This window comes from Mixophyes fleayi, chromosome 12 (genome assembly GCF_038048845.1).
Source record: "Mixophyes fleayi isolate aMixFle1 chromosome 12, aMixFle1.hap1, whole genome shotgun sequence".
In the NCBI taxonomy this organism is placed as follows: Eukaryota; Metazoa; Chordata; class Amphibia; order Anura; family Limnodynastidae; genus Mixophyes; species Mixophyes fleayi.
Window position 1 is genome coordinate 14,374,925 of NC_134413.1, and position 21,588 is coordinate 14,396,512.

Below are 21,588 nucleotides of genomic sequence, written 5' to 3' on the forward strand. Positions count from 1 at the left end.
TATACTGTGTAATGATGTACTGTAAGAGAAACCTTGGTCGGATAAGTTATTTATTATGTACATTTATCTGTACAATTGCATGTTTTTGATGACCATTTAAATAAAAACTTAATAAAAAAAACAAAAAACGACAAACATGATCCCTACTGGTTTCTTCCTGTGTATCCACCGAGCCAGCTTATACTTGCCACCCTCCGACCACCGAGCCAGCTCATACCTGCCACCCTCCATCCACGGCCTCCAGGGAGCACCAGGAACATACTGGCACAAGAAGTGAATTACACATCGGGGAAAGGACATCTCTCGTCTAATTCTCATATTTAACTTTGGTGAGGATTTAAATGGCGACCTTTGTTTCTTTTAGAAGCCTCAACGTGCAAATCCTAATAAGGAAGCAGCATAAATGTAGACGGTCTCCAACATCAGGATCAATGGGAATGTCATGGAGTAAGACAGGAGTCTTCTTAGCTGTGTATTGATAAGGCAAGAAATACCTTATGCACGCGCCCAGTCAGTCATGTGTGCCCACAAGTGCCAGTCCATGCCCGCTATCACCTCATGACATTATGTAAGTAGCTGATGATAGACTGGATAAGTCCATGACAGTAACAGACAACTAGATGGGGATCACTTCACACAAACATGTTGTTCTCTGCCATAGTAACGGCTGTTCGCCTATATCGAGCTTCCCCTCCATTATCTGTCGGTCTGGTCCAGTAACACAAGCATATGAGAAGGTACAGTCCAGCCCCAATATTACACATGATCTGTGGAAAAACTATTAAGAAAAGCGTTGAAGAGATTATTACGCCCAACCTTATCTTGTGCCCTTTTTACAATACCACATTTGATGGGCAAGCCTGTGATAAAGCAATATTTTCTAGGTAGGAAAATTATATTCCGGATTTAACCCGGCTGCTTATTTGTACGTAAAAAAGTGAAGCTGCTAAAATAATAAAAATAAAATAAAAACGAAACTCAAAAATTGTTGACATATGCTGAGCGGAAATTAATCATTTTCTTTAAATATTAAAGACTACGGAGCCCAAAAAAATCCTGTATCTGCGTTCCAAATTATGCCCTGAATTAATCCCATCCATTCCAGAAAGCAGTAATCATAAGGGAACAAAGCTTTAGACTCTTATATAAAATGTGTTCGTATCCTGCATCACCCATACGGGAACAGCAACGAAGACCAGTATGGGTGGCTTACCTTAACACGATATGGTCATGTACCGATTTCTGACTACACTAAACAAAAATCGTTTAAAATACAGCAAAGAGCATTCAAACAACAAGGAAACGAATAACAGCAGGGTACATTGTATCCACGAAGGCTTAAAATCACTGCCCGTGTAAACGCAGCCCACGAACATTTCAGATGGGAGAGTTACATAATATACTAGTTAATATAACATCATGAGACAGTAGTTTTAGTACAGCTAGACTGCTGCTTATGTTATACTGTTTCTTTTACACTATCCCTTAATAAGGGCAATAAAAAAGCTCACGATGTCTACAGTAAGGCTTCATGTGAAAGTCTATTTTAAACGTAGAAACAAAATATGCAGATAAGGAAATATACAGGAGCTCACCTAGTTTTTCCCGTAGACCTGCAGAATGTGAATGTCTTCGCTCCTATATTCTTCATCGTGTTTGGCAATGGACACTTCCTCAAAATCAAAGTCCTTTCTTAGAAGCTGCAACAAGAAAAGCAGGTCAATACTGAAATAGAAACTTTCAAGATGCTTTGCAATCTGAACATTTTTGGTTTGCACGGCTATGTAAAACATAGAAACCATGGAGCCCAAGCATATACCATTTGTCAAACGCCATTTCTTTATATACCGAATATATGCAATTTATTGGTTTAGTGGATGCAATAGATGCTAGAAGGTCCATTTTATAAATGCTTTTATTTTTACTATTTTTTTTTATTTTATTATTTAACACTTCTTAGACCCAGTAGCTCTCTTTCCTGCATTGGGGTTCTGGTGAAGATTGGATCATCAGGGGGGATTCAGGGTGCCCCAATTCCTGTGTGCCACAGGGTTAAAGCCAGTTCACCAGTTGTAAAAAAAAAAAAAAAAAATATATAGAAGTGTGGAGCAGATGTATATTATCCACCTACATGTCAGATATATATATATATATATATACACACACACACAAGTTAACCCGTGCATGATACTCATGCATTCTAGTCAAATCAAGATACTTAAGGTCTTAAAAAGGTTCTTGTCATGCATTTGGGCCTAGCCCAGGCCTCCTCGGGGGAAGAGCGTTACTTCCCGACGCAAGCGGCCTTTTTAATGTGTGTTCATGAGGTAAAATTACCTCACGAAAATGAGTTTGACCCCTCAACTCGTAAATTTAGCCTTTACTACCCCTCCCACGGGGGGTAGGGGGGATGATGGAAGTTAACTGACTTGACTATTCTAATTTTTTTGTCAAATAATGTCAGTATACCAAGTTTCAGGTCAATTGGATGAGCCCTTTCCGAGAAAATAGTTTTTTCCACACACACACACACACACACACACACACACACACACACACACACACACACACGTGTGTGTTCATGAGGTAAAATTACCTCACGAAAATGAGTTTGAGCCCTACCAAATTTCAGCCCTTTTTGAATTTTTTTTCCCACACACACTAAGAATTTAGTAGGTCAGTGTATAACCCTGCAGGTGGCGCTGCAACTTGTTTTTTTTTTCCACACACAGACGCCACTAAGCATTTATATATTAGATAGATAGATAGATATATATCTCTAAGAATTACAGTTTACCAAAGACCCACTGACCACATAAGGAGATGAGCTAAGTTAGTATTAATTAACTTTTCCAGGGGCTTCACATGAGCTTTATAGTGAACACGTGCTTGCTGGTCCTGAGCTGCTATTCGTCCCCTGAAAAGTCCATCACCAAACAAACCAATGATATAAGACAGGGCTGGTCACAGAAAATAAATGTTTCAAACTAAAATGTATTCCTTTGATGCTGGAATGCTTTAAATGGACTCTAACCACATATTTATTTTCCCTTGATATGTGTTTAATGCAGATACTAAGGGATGTATATAAAAAATATTATATTTTTATAGGACTTCCTATAATTGTGCTACTAAATCTACTTGCAGAGACCAACTTTCAGTCTAGTTGTCATTGTTTTCATCCTGTTCCCCACAATCCTTTATCTGAACGTTCCGGTCAATCTTACTGCAGTGGCAAGAGGCGAGTGTGTCACACTTTACCCTGTGCTGGGTATAATTAGGCAAAGAAAGGGTCTGAGGTTTCCATCCTATCTGTGTCAGGAATATACAAGATATGTATAGAATATATGTGGTATGATTATACACCTCACATTACATCTTGGGGAATGTATCTAGGTTTGCAGAAATTATGTATAAGCAACTGTCAGAACTAGCATGAAAAATAACATTAAATTGCTTTTTCTTATATACTCTGAATAATGCTCATTATATTGTAAAAAATATAAAATTTACTTGTGTTCGCCATTTGTTTGGTCATGAAGGGGTGAAACCCTGCATGAATAAGTTTATATTTATAATATTGCAATATCTCACCTCAAAAAACTTCCTCTCTATTTCAGGGTTTTTACCAGTTGTCCTTTCTTCATAACAGCACAGAATACAAGTCTCACGCCCTGCTAGATCCTTCAGAGTCTTCAACAGCGGCTTTAAGGACTGAATAAAGAAAAAAAAGCACACACTCCAATCTGTGATCACAGAACATAAAGTAATTACTAGTAATGATAATTATGATGTTATTATACAGACCTCTTCATAATAGATGCAATCTGCCATCAAAATGTAATCAGGTGAAGGAGAGAAATCTGACACGTCCTCTCCCCTGAAAATAAGCATTTTGCAATCACCAACAACATTTTAGATAATAAAGGGAATAACATTTCAAATTCTTTCCAAGACTGCTAAAATACAAACCATTTTAATACCTTCGCTTGGCAGGAACCAGTGATCAGATGAGAGTTACTATCAATGTTTGTTTTCATCAAATCCTGAAGGTCTTCAAGATCAGTCACTGTAACGTTTGCTCTGTAACAAACAAAGTTTTACGATTTTTGTAATATTTTGCAATATTTACTTATAAAAAGTATTGCACTAGTTTTTAATATATGTATATACTAAAGACTAGCACCTGAATAAATAAAACTTTAAATTCACACCTAGACAAATTGTATTTACAATACAATCAACAATCTTAATCAAAAAACCTTTGCATGGTTAAAAAAAGGGAACGACAACACCATGGTGGAAATAAGGTGTTTGAGAGAGTACTTGGGTATGACAAAAAAGTATCAAAAATAAAATTTACATACGTTTTATACAACTTAATTTAGAAACATACTGACTCTAGATATATCAGGTGATCTCTTAGATAAGCCTGAATGTAGCGCAAACTGGCCAAACTTTCGTATGGAGTGCAATTAGCTGTGTTAACCCTTTAGTTGCTTGATAACAGAAAAAATAGCTCACTGCTGAAGATGAGACTGCATGGGTGCGAGACGGATTTGTGACAGCGATGAAACCTTTGATGAACACACAAATCACATATGATGGGCATATGTACACATGACAGGAGAGACTTCAAGGTACCTTTATTCCCAGCAAGTAGAAATACAGCCTAACAAACATTGTACTCTTAAAAACGTGCCTGCGGAGTAATGGGTATAATTATTTTTTAAACATTAAAAGCAGAACCAGTTGTCACGGTTTTCGTAACACCTAAACAGTTCAGAGTGGCCAACCATTACATTCCCACCCATTAACTAGCACCCTTGGCCGGAGCCTTTTGAAAAGCTTCATCAGTGCAAATAAATCACTGTGTTGGAACCCCAATTATTTAAAAGAAAATGTTTTAAACAAATTACTTCAACAAGCAATCCTTCCCCCCCCTGCATTTATAACAAATATAGGTACATTATATTATCATCCTGACAGTACCTCTGATTTATATTAGACATCATTAATTTGCCACACCAGTGACTATTTCATGACAACATTAGGCATAACGTTGCATATGTTTTCATACACTATACACCACAAAAATGGTAACTGCTGGGGAACTAAAGGTCCCAGCGTGTCCTGCCAGTAACTATATATCTGGCTGGGACAACCTGAAGATTTCCAGCTGCTGTGGAACTACAAGTCCAAGCGTGCCACACTGGAGAGCTTGCCTCTTATAGACTGTATTGCCGTCACATGACCTGCACGTCACATGACCTGCACACAACGTCTCACCCCAGTGTAGCCGCCATGATGCCCACAATGCCAGTACCAGAGCCCAGCTCCAGCGCGGATCGCCCCCTCAGCACACCAGGCTCCGTACACTCCCGGCGCTCCAGGAATTTGGACAAGACGATAGCGGCGTCCCACACCACACAACCCACGTCCCCCGAGCTCAGCTGCCGTATTTTCAGCATCGTCCCATCCCGCCGCTGCACTTCCCTTATGAATATCCCAGCTGGTTCCGCCATGACAGTCCACGTGGTTGCTGACAGCGCATGCGTAAAGCGCACCAGAGACGTAGGCCGGAGTAGTCCATTCGCGCATGCGCGTTACTCTGAAAGGCAGCGTTCCACGATAACTCTGATAGAACGCTGCATTTATAATAAGATTTACAGTGCATGTTTCTAATAGCAATCCCGTCTTCAGAAACAGGTGGCTGTAGCAGAAATAGAGTTGTAAGCAGCTTGATATACAGATTTTGTGGAACTACAAGTTATCACAGATATTGTCAGGGCATGCTGGAACTTTTAGTTCCCCCCCACAACTGGAGAACCACATTTTACCTAACTGTAGGCTACAGTGACAGTTGCCACCAGAGCCGTAACTTACAATTCTAGCGCCTGGGGCAAGAAAGACAAACGCTACCCCCCTAGCCCTCAATTTTAACCAAACGTACCTAAAATATTCCTAAATTGCGCCCCCCTTCAACATTGTGCCCTGGGCAATCGCCCGTCACACAGCCCTAGTTACGGCTCTGGTTGCCACCAAGTGGTCCTGGGGTGTTGGCAGTATCAAATATATCACTGGAAACTAAATTTAGGCTACATGCATGCTGGGGTCAAAATACAGCATTTAACGTGTTGTTAATGCAACTTAAACACATGTAAACGGATGTGAAAATATAAGTGATGGTACTAAATTAGTCCATGCTTATGAGTTTATATGTGCGATTCACGTGCACTGTGGTGCATAATTTTGTACAGTTCTTGTTCCACTCCAGTGTCTTAGTTGTGCATCAACCTGTATGTGTAGATCAAGCACGTACATAAATATAATGTGGTTTATATGTGGTTTTAACGTGCAATAAATGCATTTTCAAAACACACTGACCCCAGTCAATAACAGACAGTAGAACACGTCAACAGGGCGAAACCTGGAGATGGTCAAGTTGGTCCTCCCTTGGAATCAGCTGGAGATTAGAGCAGCCCAGCACATCAAAATTATCATTTATATAGTACCAGCAAATTCCGTAGCACTATACAATTGGGGATAAACATGGTAATAAACAATTCTGGGCAAAACAGACAAAGAGGTGAGAAATATAGAGTTACTTCAAATCTTATATTTACCATAACTACATTGTTGCTTACTACTCGTTTTCGTAATTTAGTGCAGGGGATTATTAATCAGTTTTACTAATATTAAACCGTAGATGCAATGTTTTACATTAATATTTATAACCATTGTAGACCACAAGCTAAATGTTAATGTTAAGACTCTTTGTACCCCATACCATATTTATTTATAATCTTTTATCAGGAAAAATACACTGAGTCACCTCTTACTCCAAATTGTTACCGAATTACACACAGAGGCATTACAATCACAAATATGCTTATTGAACAGTGATAGAAATTTTGAAAGATCTCAGAGAAGATTGAAGTGACTCAGTTAGGTTGTTCCAGATATTGCTGGCTCTGTAGGAGAGGGCAGAGTGGCTTGGTTCCTTATTGAATTTAAAACCATTAGCAGTCTTCCGGAGGTAGATCTTAGTTGATAAGCACTGTAAATTGCAGGGGCGAGAAGTCTGTTGATGTATTTGGACAATTTAGCCAGTAGAGGTGGGCAAAAAGTTTGAACAGGTAGAATTTCACCAGTTCGACGATCACAAACTTATTTGTCGTACAATTGGCAATAGACCCTGATTCGATTCCAGGGTAAATCCAGCATTTAAAGGCCATACTGTTAGTGCAGACTGACAGAGGTCCTTATCGTGATCAATATTTTGAGCTCTGCTAAAGATGTGTACACAGTAGAGGGCGACACACCACAGAAAGTTTTACAATCAGTATGTGAGCACTTACACCTAAATTTGATAGTGACATTCACACAGGTAGTGCAACAAGGCTATTACATGTGTTTTAATGTAAATGTTTTACTTTAACAAAGAATTCACCAGCAGCAAATGCACTTACGACACAAAATTATGTAAATTTAGAACTAACCAGCATACGTTTTTGTGAATTGTTAAAATATTCTTTGACATGTGAAATACATTTTTATTTCCTTCGTTAAAATTGCTTCTTTCATACTCCCCTTACACCAAGTTTTTCCTAGGTATAATAATGTCCCAAAAATTCCCTCTTGTCAACATCACCTGTTTTCAACACAAAGGTTTCTAATTTTCCCTCTTGGTTCCTTTATATATTTGAAACAGATACTTAACCTGGTGAAACAATTGTAATCCCATTAGGCTGCTGTTAATGGATTATCCGAATGCTTCATCGCGCAGAAGGTGGGACAGGGAAGACGCGAATGGAGACGAATCGATGGGTCATTCCGCACACTTCAGGAGGGTGGCAATTATGCTTTTCAGCATGGGGCTGCAAGTCATTGGGTGGTGTGTTGCACACTCTAATCTGGTTTCCACGCTCATCGCACTGATTTAGTGGGAACCAGCTCTGGCTATCTAACCCTTGTTGTCACCCTGCTTTCGCTGGACCATTTTTTTAATTATTTTATTTTTTTTTAAGCAAAGGCAACACTTTACCTCCTTATCCCAACACCTAAAAATAAACATTTTCGTCTCCCCATATGGGCTACTTCTGCTATGCTGCCTCTATGAATGCAGAATAACTTGGCCCCAGTTCCTCCCAGGCCCCATATACAATAGGTACTATTCTATAAAAATTAGAGCTTGCAGTCAGTAGGGTAAAAGGCATGATCAAATAATACATTTAGCACCATTTTTATAAACATTACTTTCGGTTCTCGGTAGCCTGTACAGTCCGCTCCCCTTCTGGATCAGACAGGAACAGATCATTTCTGCATGCACAGCATTCTGTGACACCAATAAGATGCTGGTGTCAGCAATCAAAACAAAGCACTCGGGTAACTCTGGTGTGCCCACCTATGGTAGCCTGAAGTCTATGCTTGTGTCCTAGACAGATGACGTAAAAGTGTTTGGTGTGTGTTTAAAATCAGAAACACTTTATTCCTCCCATGCGGTTACACCCTGCTGTACCTTTTTAGCCATTTCCAGGAGAACTTATCAAACGGGGCTTGGGTCGTAGCCACCAGAGGAAATGATAGCCAACACCGAAGTGCTGTATCAATCATCACCATTTATTTCTATAGCGCCACTGATTCCGCAGCGCTGTACAGAGAACTCATTCACATCAGTCCCTGCCCCATTGGAGCTTACAGTCTAAATTCCCTAATATAGACACACAGACACACACAGACTAGGGTCAATTTTGATAGCAGCCAAATAACCTACTAGTATGTTTTTGGAGTGTGGAAGGAAACCGGAGCACCCAGAGGAAACCCACGCAAACACAGGGAGAACATACAAACTCCTTACAGATAAGACCATGGTCGGGAATTGAACTCATGACCTCAGTACTGTAAGACAGAAGTGCTAACCACTTAGCCACCGTGCTGCCCATCCATCTAAGGTGCCAACTATCATTGCATTCAGTACGTTACCACCTAGATAGCGTGGCGTGTACATTTTGGTTAAATTTTCTCATACAGATCACGTCGTCTCACACCTTCACGCAACACAGAAACGTATCCCGACAAAAACAAGTTAGCCATAGGGTTAAGACTACTGTAAATTTATTACATCTGTTAAGAACACAGATACAAAGCACAGTAAAAGGCCACAGGACAGGGAATAAACGTGGCTCTTAGACATCTGTACAAACACTGCTGAAACCTGATAAGTCATGTGACATCCCACGCCATCTGTCAGTACAGGCTCAGTTAAAAAAAGAAAAAGGAAAAAAGAAATGAAAAAAGTTACGACCAAGTTTGCAGAATTAATCAGGAACATAACCTAAAGTAACAGCGGATTAATTCCATGTTATCAATATCAGATTAATCAGAAGGGCTTGCTGAACCCTCATTATTGAAAACACACATAGTTTGTGTGTCAAAAATGGTATTTTAACTCTCACATGCATCAGCTGAAATTCACCACAGACGTATCCACCAGGTGGAGGAATAAGATCGATCCGGAATAAAGAATACCAGGATTTATCAGACTAAACCAAAAGTTTTAATCACAATACGGCTCACTTCACTTCACCCGAGAGAGAGAGAGAATGCCATGATTTCTAACGGGGTCTTGGCTTTCTAGAAAAAATAAAAACCACCACGTTGCACTGGGGCATGCGTAGTGGACGCAGAGATCGCATACTTGTTGCACATACAGCACGGGCAGCTATTGAACCAATAGTCACAAGAACGCAGCCAATAGCCTCACTCGGATAGGCTGCAGTCTTCTTCCTATTGGTCTGGTCTAAAAAAATAAATAAACAAAATACAGCTGCATCCACCAATTGTGTAGGTGACATGTCCACTTTAGGATTTTGACGTCAACTGTTCTACATATAAAGGGCAATATTGAATATGTGAATTCTGCTACTTATTTTTTTTAAAAATCCATTTGATGCCATTTCCTAATTCTAGTAGGATTTTTAGAGAAACGTCTTTGAATAGGACGTGGCATTTTATTGAGAGTATTGCGCTTTCGGCTTTTTCTTTTAGGATATCTTTTACCAAGATTACCACCAAGATTTTGCCAATTATATTTGTTCTATACCGTAAAGCATCATATGGTGACTTAAGACGTTCTTAATCAAAGAATTTTTTTGTTTTTCTTTTTACAGTTTAAAGACCTACTAAAAGGGGTAATAGCTATTACATGGCTGAAGAACTTGAGTATTGTGTTTACCAGTTCTTTGGAAACCCCCAAAACATTCTCCGTCTTTTCCAAACAAACACCTGATAGTGAGTACATTCGCGGCAGATAGGTTAGATCTCAAAAAAATAAAGGCAACCTATGGGCCCAGTTTGGCTTTTACCTGCTAAAATAAAGGAAAAAGGCACATTTGAATATGCTGCATGCTTAATACTAGTCTTTCAGATCCAGTAGCAACTGGTTTTATTTTAGGTAGTGTTTATAAACAGATAAACATGTAGTGCACTTCATTTGTATTTGAAAACTTGCTTTCATTCTACGATCTTTGTTTAAGTCCGATATCGCTGGCTTATATACAGCGGACCTGTTGCCATTTGCGTTAGTGGAGGATGCAGACGTTCGATTGGCTGGGAAGCAGTGAATACAGAGGCAGACTGTGCGTCTCTGTTGTCATTGGTTCCTAGTACACATAGGGGCCGCATCCTCCGGCGTATTGGCTGCTCAGCTGCACGTAGGCCACAGATAGACTTTAACCCCTTCACAGTGGAAGGGGTCAGCAATGCCCCCCACCCCTGAGGAGCTATTAGGACTCGTCCAGCAATTAAGAGGGCAAGCGGAATGATGTAGCGTTAAGATCCCTATGAGGATTTAGTGACACTGTACGTCCGGGTTCATGGTTTGGAAATAAATAGGCCACTAGTGCTTTAAATAAACGTTAACAAAATATCCCTCCAAAAATACACTTTTTTCCCAAATGAGAATTATTTGGCTCCGTGTATGTATCTGGTGTTTCACTGATTTGGTCTATTGGAGGGTACAGTGCAAAAAAAAATCTCACAAAATAAAAAGTAAAAAACAAACAAAACAAAAAAGCTATGGACAGCATCACGTGCCCAAAAACAAGGCAAGGACACATTTTCACCTGAGGCAGTAACACGCTGTTTTAGTGTTTGAAGGCCGTAGTGTGTTGAAACAGTCCCTCCTGGTGGAGGTCATTCCTGCGCTTGCTGTTTTTGATCGGTAGCACTTAAGAGCGTTCTAAGTTAACCCCTCTGTCGCCAAAACAGCCGACAGCACGTCAAGCAGAGAATGGGTTAAAAAGTGAAAAATACAGTGCCTTATCAAAATAAATTACAAAAACACAAAGCTGATCCCTATCCAGTGTCAAGGACTATTATGGCTGTAGTCATTGCGGAGTTTCTGAATTTTCCAATAAGGTTAGTCTGTGCAAAGTCGGATGGGAAAAATCCCTTTTGTAAGTCTTTGGAGGCAGTTTTGGTAGCTGAGGATTGGAGTTCTTCCTTGGTGGAACCGGGGGAGCGGTGGACTGAAAGAGGTTGTTGTGACTGGCGCTGAGCCCACAGCAGCGACGAAGCGCTCTCGGAGACGGGGTGCTGGGAGGGGTACAGGGAGAGTTTGGAACAGAGCTGACTTCCCTGAACCATTCCTGCTCTCGGTGGAGGCGTCCCAGGGGTGGAGGCTGAGGATTCAACGGGCAGTTTATAAAGTGTTCCGGAGGCCTTTGTGGGACAGGAGGTGGGGTGTCAGGAAGCGGATCTCTCGGGGGAGGAGGAGGAGGGCTGAGGAGTGGTCCATCAAACGGCCCAGTGTACGCAGGGACTCTGGGTTGGATCTTTGGAGGTGGAGGCAACCTGGGTGGAATGGCAGGAGGCTCCTGATCGGATCTAGAACTTCCCTGGAGGAAATAGTGAAATATGCAATCAGTATAGACCAGTGATGTAAGTAGAGAATACATGCATGCATTACATTAAGGTGTACAAAAAATTAAATGAACACAATTATATATCTTAAACATGACTCTCGTATTCAGGGCCCTCTTGTTTATTTTTCTTTTTGGTATCTTTCATATAAATATTAAGAATATTTCACATATTAAAACAGCGATTATTTATTTATTTATTTTAAATTGAGGACATATTTTTAATAGTGGGTCGGAAACATCAGAGACATAAATTGCCTTATCGAGGTCTCCGGGTTCCTAGGGAAATAGAAGGATGGTGTTCTCTTGCATGATGGTTCAAGCAAGCAAAAGAACTGCTTACAATGTGTGTAGATGGCGGATTAGCTTTAACAGGCCAAACACAATTTTTTGAGTCCCAGTATAATAATCACACTAACGCTTGGGGTCCCAGTTATAACAAAAACGAGCTGCTTTAGATAACGAACCCATGAGCTGCCCATCTACATGAGCTGTCTTGCCCGCTGATCTGTGCTGCCACCTAGTGGCAGAACACTGCACGTACCAGGAGGTTGGAAGTATCCTGATCCACCTTCTTGCGCGGAGGCAGCGGAGGAGGAAGCAGAGGCTCTTCACTTAACCTGTGCAGACTATGGCACGAGCTGAAGAAAGACTCTGGAAACGAAATGATAAAAAAAAAAAAAAATTGAAACATTGCCAAATATACTTTATAAATGTTGGTGTTACCAATGCTCACAGACAGATTTCTTCCTGAACCACAAGGTGTATTCATTTTAATTCATGTGTGTGTCAAACATTCCTATATATTTTGTTGCTAGTATTAATCGCTCTGATTGGCTGCAGCAGCGATGGACAATGAGATACACTGGGGGGGGGGGGGAATTTATGAAAACTGATATATTAAAAAAAAATATACGAGACTGCTTGCATTTTCCAATCTCTACTAGGAAAATGATGGTGTAAATCAGTCAACAGTTACAGTACTTTCCTCCTTTTTATTACTGTCTCTGAGAAGCATTTAAAGTAAATGTAACTTTATGCCAATCTGCAATACAAGCTCTCAGGACCAGAAGCTGTAAATCAGGCAGTAGGAAAGCAACAGCAGGAACAATTAAAGGGGAACCCCGTCTTCAGGGATATGTATATGTATTGTCGGGGAGAATTGTATATTTTTATAGCCCTTAGTGACAACAAATATGCTGTGTGGATACAACGGAATCCACTGAACAGATCTGATCTTATCGGTTGTTGTACTCAAGCCAATAGTATTTGTATTGTATTATAAAATATAGTATACTAAACTTTACTCACACAAGTAAGTGTCCGTTGATTAGCTTTTCATTTTAATTTTCTGCCCATCTTAAATAATACTCAGCTTTTATGCATTCTAGTCATAAATCCTGCGCAATTTCAGGACTGTTTTATTGAAAGGAAATTACAAAACCAATATACTTACTGGAATTTGGCAGAAGCACTGGGGCAAAGATACTGTTGCCATCTGTAAAAAAAAAAAAAAAAAAGAGGCATGTTCAATTTAGCCTGCAATAATGTGTGAAGTCCGACAGTAGTGCACGCAGCATTGTCCATGTATATTATGGAGATAGGAAGAGTTGGAGAGCAGCCAAGCACTGTCTAAAATTATAGCCACGCCCCCATGCATGCTGGTCACGCCCACTGTCGGCAAGGTGTGGGAACCCCCCTCTACAAATCCTGCGTTTTGCCCCTGAGTATTATTCATCCACAACATCCTTTCACTATAACTCCAGTGCTTACCAAGCGCAACAGAAAATACCGACCAGCATGTGACGTACTGGAGAGGTTTATCCCACATTAACAAGACAAACAGGAGGATTATGGGGAAAAAAAGGACTAAAACTAAGGTTCTGAACTGCAAAAAGAGCTGGTAACACCTTTATAGAAGCAAAGTTAAGACCCTCTGCAGGATTATTATACACTTATGCTTTATACAAGTGACAGAGGCTGTGCTTTAAAGTATGAAAGGCCTGGTATAGATATTTGTTAAGAGCTGGTGTAAGGCAGAGTAATAAATACATACTAAAAGAACTGCTCAGATCAAAAAACACGCTGACTTCCGATGACGCGGACACAGGAGGCGTAGAGGGAGTGTTGGGTGAGATAGGTGGAGAGGTGGTAGATTCATGTTCAGATTCAGTGATCCTGCTAAAGCTAATCTTATACGGTTCTCTCTCCAGAGGGGTGGGGTGTCCGCGGAGGGTGCCAGACGAGGAGAGGTGCCTCCCGCTATTGGGCCTTATACCTGGAGACTTCAACGGATACGTGGTTTTCCGCGGCTGCAACAAACAAAGGACACCCGATTTACATCATCCTGGATCACCATAAATGAATACAGTTCTATTCAACAGCATATGATATATCAGTGCACTATGCGTAACAAATAAATCTCTATATCTATTCCACACTGCAAAGTCATCAGGAGGAAATATTGTCCAAGCATCAAAAACAGACACCAGCGATACGTACAAATCTGGGTGGCTGTTTGCAGCCCCGAGGTTCAATCTCTTGCGATTTACTAAACAAATAGTCAGTGAAATCTTTTTCTGCAGTGTTCTCCATAGGGTTCAGTGTTTCAAAGAACCGCTGCAAGAAGATAAAGAAATAGAATATTAATATTACTTTACACACTTAATAAGCTGATCACCATGGCAATCAATCGGCTCACATCAGTATTTGTAAATAACCTTTAGGAGGTAAATATTTCAAACCTTCTAAAAAGGAAAAAAAAAAAGTGGATCCGTTGCCCAATCACATTCTAGCTATCAATTATCTAGAATATATAAAATATAAAAAGAAAATCAGAAATACACCACTATCTAGGCACAGAATGTATTTAGGACATTTTCTTTTATGACACAAATTCTAATAAATTGGTACAAAAAAAGAACTACAGAATATGACCGATCGCTCCGGCATTATGTTCTCGTTACCTGGATATCCGTTTCGATCCGTAAGCAATAAGGCTGGTTTTGGTACTGCTGAATTTCCCCTGTGATTTCAGCCACTTTTCGCCTTTTGCTGAAATTGATCAATTCCTTTCCATGTCTCTTCAGAAAGTCTGGGTTCCCTTCTTCAGTTTTCAGTATATTCGTTAAATAAATTCCTTAAGAGAAAAGTATACAGAGATACAAATAAGTGAAATGCTCGACAATTCTACTTTTTTTTTTATTATTATTATAGAAATTTTTCTTTTTTCAATGCCATTTGAAGATGTTGACCAGTCACAGGGTAGTGAAATAACACCTACGGTAACAAACTCGATAAACATAAAGACAAAAAAAAGGTCAGAAAACTGATTCTCGTTTAGTCCAGGCATGGCCAGCCTTTGGCTCTCCGGGTGAAACTACAAGTCCCAGCATGCCCTGCCAGTCATCGGCTGGCTATCTTCTGGCAAAGCATGCTGGGGCTTGTAGTTTCATAACACCTGAAGAGTCACAGGTTGGCCAGGCCTGCTTTAGTCCCTTAATTACAGGACAACAAAGGGGGGTAGGGTCACAAGACACATACCAAAAAAAGGCACGCACGGTGGGTTGATTGACTTGAGTTTTGCCAAATATTTTTTGAAGTGATCCTGACTTAGCTCCACCGCTTCATCAAGAATCTTCCTCTTCCTTTCCTGTAATGCCTGTGAAAAGATCAGTGCGACAACTTCTGTACGAGCAAGCTGTAAACAACGTGCGTCAATGGCAGCGTATGAGATGGGATTAGCAGCACTACCACAGCTTCCTGACGTCTGTTTACACCAGGCCTGTCCAACCTGCGGCCCTCCAGATGTTCTGAAACTACAAGCCCCAGCATGCTTTGCCAGTAAACAACCAGTTGATAGCTGGAAGGGCATGCTGGGACTTGTAGTTTCACAACACCTGGAGGGCCACAGGTTGGACAGGCCTGGTTTACACCATTTCCAAATTGGAATATCATTTTCTGTTGTCTTTAATTTGCAGTCGTGATTTTTGTTTTTTTTGGTGCAGTTTTTCATTCCATAATGTTATATTTTTTACACAGACTTGAAATCACGCCCACTTGCTAACAACATGGGAATTGGGGTTCAGGGCGCTTAAGTGGAGATAACAATGGTGTCATTTTTCAAAGAAAACTTAATGTGATACCAATTAAACAAGAGAAGACTTTACTTCTGAAATCGTTACATACTCATATAACAGTTCCCCAGATTTACGCAGAAATCTAAGAGTGATTCTTTTGATTAAAGATACCATCCAAAACTTACATTTTAGTTTTGGTTGGCACCTACTATAAACAGAATAGAGGCTGCAGTGGTATGTGCTGTACCCTTAGGGTGCCGATTATGTCCCTCCTTATGCAAATAGAAAGGTAATGGGGGAGGGGCTTAAACCCACCCACTGCCTGTTTGACGCAGGCCCACCTTACTAGAAGGGCCTGAACTATCGCAGCCTTCAGGGGAACCTGCTAGATTGGAAGATCACAGCACAGAAGGGTCAGTAAAACCGTTTACTTTTTGGATGGAGTTATACTTTAGGTTACAACCACCATCACTTTATTTACATGTTTCATTTATTTGATAAATCTATTTTTGACTCTATACTAATCTTTACCCCTTTTTAGAATAAACTTTAAAGGGGAACTCTGGCTTCATAAAATTCTATTGTCCTGACAGATATGTTTTATTTGGTTATCAGTGGATACAAAAGATGAGTTCAGTCCTGTGCCCTGAACACTGTTGTATTTACACAGCAGATGGACTATGAAAGGGCGAAGCAAGAAAATAAATATATATCTGCTGGACAAATGTATTCTACAACGGTGGGGGCCATGTTAAATCCCAAGGAGCTGGCAGTCACACTGCTAGGTGGCAAGGTCCCTCTGTCCTGTCTGCCTATCAGGCTGTAACTTAAGAGCCTGATTTGTGACGTACGGTAGGAGTAAATAAAAACCTCATATGAGATGGGACATTACTGCTCACTGCCACATATTCATGCATGCCTGGTACGTTTCTTTGTCTATCCAATATCTTCCCAGCAGAATCTAATTTGACAATGTTTTCATTAACAAAATAATGCAAAAATACACCAGACCTCTACAATAATGAGTGACCAGACAAACTTTGAGTTTCTCTTATTCATATCTTAGATTGTAAGTTCCAATCAGCAAGGATGTATTGTATAGATGTATCCTACACACTGTTTGTACAACACTGTGGACAATGTCGCCACTTTCCACATTACCAAATACTGTACTCTGTGTATACTAACTGCCTGTACTAACTAGGTAACCGGCAAATCCAGTTACTGTAAGTGCTCCGACCAAGGTGACGAATACACAACTAACCTCAAAGGTGTGATCCAGCCGATACACGGGAACGGAGTTCACTGCGCTCACTATCTCCAAAACGCCATTGAAATTATTCAAGTCTTGAAATACCTGGAGGATTTCGATGATTCGACTGAAAACTGCCACCCTCTCCTCAAAATTCTCAGTTTCCACCAGACACCTAGACTCCGGAACACAAAGAAACTTGAAACTGTAACTTCAAGCGTGTGGAACATAAAAACAATCCACCGTCTTTTCACCTGGTTACTAAAACATATTTGAGGACATTTATTAAAACTGGTGCACAATTAAAAGCTACTATAATCCATAGCAACCAATCAGATGTCACCATGTTCCATCAACACAGCTGACAATGAACACAAACATCTGATGTGATCCGTTGAGCTAAAGTACCTTTTCCTGTGCAAAGTCCATAAATATTTTCACTTAGGCTAGGTACACACTACAGTGTTTTCAGCCGATGATTGGGTCAAAGCGTACAATAAACAACCATTGCATTAGTGTGTACAGTCAAATGATGACTGATGGTTGTTCCACAGCCATTGAAATCTTTGATCGAGATTTTCAAACTGACTTGAAAATCTTGTTCAGCAAAAGTTGTTCCAATTCTGCAGTGTGTATGCACTCTGCAGAACTGGAACGGCAAGACTGGAGGCAGGACAGGCACACAAACCTTGGAATGCAGGCTGAGAGCATGGGGCCGAATCCCTGCTGAGCAATGGTCTGACAGCCAGCCGATGGTTATGACAGATGAAGAGCACAGATCTGAAGGTAATCGTGTACAGTGTGTACACATGAATCGGCATGCTTATCAGAATCCCCCTCCCCCCTGTAGTTTGTAAATCACTAATCGTTTATTTTTTTTATATAGTGTGTACCTAGCCTTAACCTTGGGGCTAAAAATTGATCAGGTTAGGATGTAGCCCCTGTCTCACTAGTAAATCTTTCGGCATAGAGCGCTATCAGTATATCTATGCATGTCGAGGTAAACGAAAGAAAAAAAAAATGAAAAAAAGAACGTAACATGTGCAGAACCTACTTTTCAAACCACAGAGTAAGGTTTGTCGTATGACGAATCATCTTCAGCAAGTTGGGGGAATGAATTTCTTTGTCTTCTTTTGTCCAAACGCTGCCTACAAGTTCTGACGGCTGCACCGCCCTGAAAGAGGACAATAAATACTCATTAGAATAGAATTATCAAAGTAACACAAAAACTCATCACATACTAACATCTTACTCTGCATGAGGGGGGGGGGGGGGGAATGCATTCACCAAATAATTGCATGGAATCAAGATCTCTAAAGTGATCAACAATGTCCCTCTACCGTGAGAGTCCTATTCATGCAAACGCTGGGAAGAGGTATCAATGCCGAAACGTGCTCAGCAGTAACGGGTGCAGAATGTGACCATTACAGCTGCTGGGCCTTACGACTTCAGCTCAGTGTATATCGGCACGTACCTGTACAGATCAGACTCTATGAGAGTCAGCTGACGGGCGATCTCTATAGGGTGCAGGGTCATCAAATCAAACGTATCGCTCTGCCCAGCGCGACTTATGTGCCACTCAATGGGAGGAGGGGGGCTCTCGAACGTGATGTTGTGACTAACGCCATTCGCCTGTGCTTGTTTCTTCCGTCTGATTATTTTCGCGATGGACTCAACCCATTTTTTCATGGATTTGCCTTAAAGACATGAAATGAGAAATAAAACAACCCACATCATGGTGGAAGCTCTGGTTCCTATTGTCAATCTATAGTTTACCTTTAACACTGGAAATAAAGGTTTCTATCCGGTCAAGAAGCTCCGAGTCTCTTTCGAAATCGTAGAAATGATGTTCAACCCAGTGCCGAAATACATTTAATACCCTGTAAGAGACCATGGAGATTACCACAGTTCATTATTTATATTTGAAGTCAGGTAATGAACATAATAAAAAACAAAACAAACAAAACCGCCGTCTGCCCCTAATCACACACAAGTAAAAAAAAAAACCCAAACAAAACAGTTGAATCCCAAACCATCTAAAATTCAGAAGAGGAAAACAGATGGACAGCGATGGAAAAATAAAGATACAGTTATAACAAGTCTATAGTTAGTACAACTGCCGACAAGTTTTCAGCAACGGTATTACAGAAGTAAATGGTTATACTGTGCGCTGATATTTGTATAAATGGCTTTCTAAACCTATGTGGTCACATTTGCTGCACTATATATAGGCGGGATACACTGGTCTACTTTATATTGGTGCAGATTACTTTACAGGTCCTGACACCAAAATAACAGAAAGGGCGTGCTCACTGACCAACGCTACACAAATATTTAGCGTTGTGGTCACACCACCAAAATTAAATATATACATATATGAACTACCTGACCTTCTGCAAAAAGTCTAAAAACGTTGTCATCATATGGAAAGCCATATACAAAAATCAACGATATGCCAGTAACCCATCCCCCAATTATATGAACAACTCTGCGCGCAGGCCAAATTACCCATAAACCCCCTCTGGTATCATTTGTAGCAAACGGTTAGTCTGGGTACACACTACAGGGTTTTCAGCCGATTATCGAGCCAATCAACCGATAAACGACTATTCGGCCAGATGTCGCGTTAGAATGTACGCTGCAGCGATGACTGATTATCGCTCTAAAACATATCCTATAGTTTCATTTGATTTTTTAATCCGGACTAAAATGACGTTCCAATTCTGCAGTGTGTACGCACTCACGACCGGCAGTGTCCATAGATCTCTATGGAGTGTGCAGAGTCACGTTCTATTTAGCCGATGGCTATGACAGATGAAGAGCACAGGTCTAATGGTAAATCTTGCAAAATGTGTTTAGTGTGTACACATGAATCGGCTGCTGATTGGGACTTGTATACGGCTCTTGATGGGCCTCTATATTACCAGATTAGTGATAATTACTCTATTCCATTGTTCCAACACCGACCATGATCTCAGCAGGTTTTTCAAACCCCACAACAATTCCAATAGTTAACAGGTTTAAATCGCCTATAACAACTTGGAGGTGCCGGTACTTACACCGCCTCCTCACAACACCGCATTCGGAATTTTCGACTTTAACCAAGACAACACACCAAAGGCTGGAGAAACGATTTTCATGTAAATGGGTCACGTAAAAATAACTTCTTGTACAAATATATTTCAACTAGTGGCGCAGACGTTACCGCCTCCTACTAGTTGAACTTTACACCAGTTCCCCTTTCCTCCTCCTGTCATCCATTTAGCGAAGACAGCAGTGTACACTGCACCGTTGTCTATCCATAGAGATCAATGCAGGTCACTGTCTAACCGCCATTACCCTGGCAAAACCGGAACGGAGGAGAAACGGATAAAAACACAGCTAGTACACAGATAGTTTCCTGGGTCCTGTGGCTTTTACTGGATATCGGAAGACCAACAGCCATGTTGGACAATCAGACACTACAAATAAAAACCCACCTGAGTTGCACGGGTTGAACATACTCTTTCCTAAATCTTTTAAGGTTGGCGCTGATTGGCTGCTCTCCTTTCTCTATCGCCAATCTGTCAGCTTCTGTGGGTTCAGGATCTGGTATTTCAAACCTAAGAAACAGCAGGTTAAAATTATGTTTCCTCATAAGCTAGAACTAGGAGAACCAATGTGTACTCAGGAATTAACCAAAGCCAAGGCAGCCATTTTTGTGTGGTCTGAACCAATATTCCTCAGAATGCAGTCTTATCAACTGATAGGGTAACTAGGGGATTAATAGGTCTCATGGTTACCAAAATTTGTTAAGGCCACATAATGTTTGTCTCCACTATAGACTTGAAGGATTATTTTATTTAGAATCTGTATTCAATCACAACTTTTTACTTACCTTTCGATCAGCAGACTTAGTAACTCCTGGGGTTTACAGAAAGAGCGGTAGGTGGTCAAAAAAGTGCGTACAAAGTTAGGATCTGAGTGGGAAAAAAATAAAAATAAAAATAAGGACAGAAAATCAGGAAGGATATACAGCAATATACCAACAACTCTTCTATCTCCATTTAAAAGCCATTCTGAGAATCAGCAGTTTATAAGTTAAGGCAAATTATAGTAACTATATAATTAGATAATTATTGTTTACCAGCATATTACAGTAGCACCACAGAAAATGTGTAACGAAATGTTTTCACCAAGGTTATGAGGAAAATGTACTTCTTATTCCTCAAGTAAAGAGAAGGGACTTTCCGAAAGTGGACTAATAATTTAGTGTCCTTCACCTCTTACCCAGAATAGTATTAGGATTTATAGATCAAATTATGAGCATATGTAGGTAAATGTGGACTCCTTA

General features: G+C 40.4%; 2 protein-coding genes across 3 annotated transcripts in view; both read right to left on the bottom strand.

The window, feature by feature from the left end:
- Positions 1–21,588, bottom strand: part of SOS2 (SOS Ras/Rho guanine nucleotide exchange factor 2) — a 212,030-nt gene that overhangs the window by 161,801 nt on the left and 28,641 nt on the right. The window contains exons 11-23 of one of the 2 annotated variants that reach the window (XR_012680191.1): positions 21,133–21,214; positions 20,735–20,857; positions 19,032–19,135; positions 18,730–18,952; positions 18,310–18,429; positions 17,268–17,430; positions 15,468–15,585; positions 14,891–15,063; positions 14,427–14,543; positions 13,981–14,236; positions 13,381–13,422; positions 12,469–12,578; positions 10,134–11,900 (exon numbers count right to left, since the gene is read on the bottom strand). Coding sequence is in view for 1 of the 2 variants with exons in the window: in XM_075192436.1 (XP_075048537.1) it covers positions 11,391–11,900; positions 12,469–12,578; positions 13,381–13,422; positions 13,981–14,236; positions 14,427–14,543; positions 14,891–15,063; positions 15,468–15,585; positions 17,268–17,430; positions 18,310–18,429; positions 18,730–18,952; positions 19,032–19,135; positions 20,735–20,857; positions 21,133–21,214 (2,141 nt within the window). In the remaining variant the exon portion in view is untranslated. Of the gene's footprint in view, positions 1–9,100; positions 11,901–12,468; positions 12,579–13,380; positions 13,423–13,980; positions 14,237–14,426; positions 14,544–14,890; positions 15,064–15,467; positions 15,586–17,267; positions 17,431–18,309; positions 18,430–18,729; positions 18,953–19,031; positions 19,136–20,734; positions 20,858–21,132; positions 21,215–21,588 lie in introns of those variants that run through there. The other variant, XM_075192436.1, reaches the window with a different exon arrangement.
- Positions 33–5,559, bottom strand: VCPKMT (valosin containing protein lysine methyltransferase). The gene is made up of 6 exons (XM_075191855.1): positions 5,290–5,559; positions 3,973–4,083; positions 3,808–3,880; positions 3,595–3,714; positions 1,596–1,700; positions 33–778 (listed from the first exon to the last, which is right to left on the bottom strand). The coding sequence occupies exons 1-5, from the start codon at positions 5,523–5,525 to the stop codon at positions 1,596–1,598; spliced, it is 645 nt and encodes a 214-aa protein (XP_075047956.1). The 5' UTR covers positions 5,526–5,559; the 3' UTR covers positions 33–778.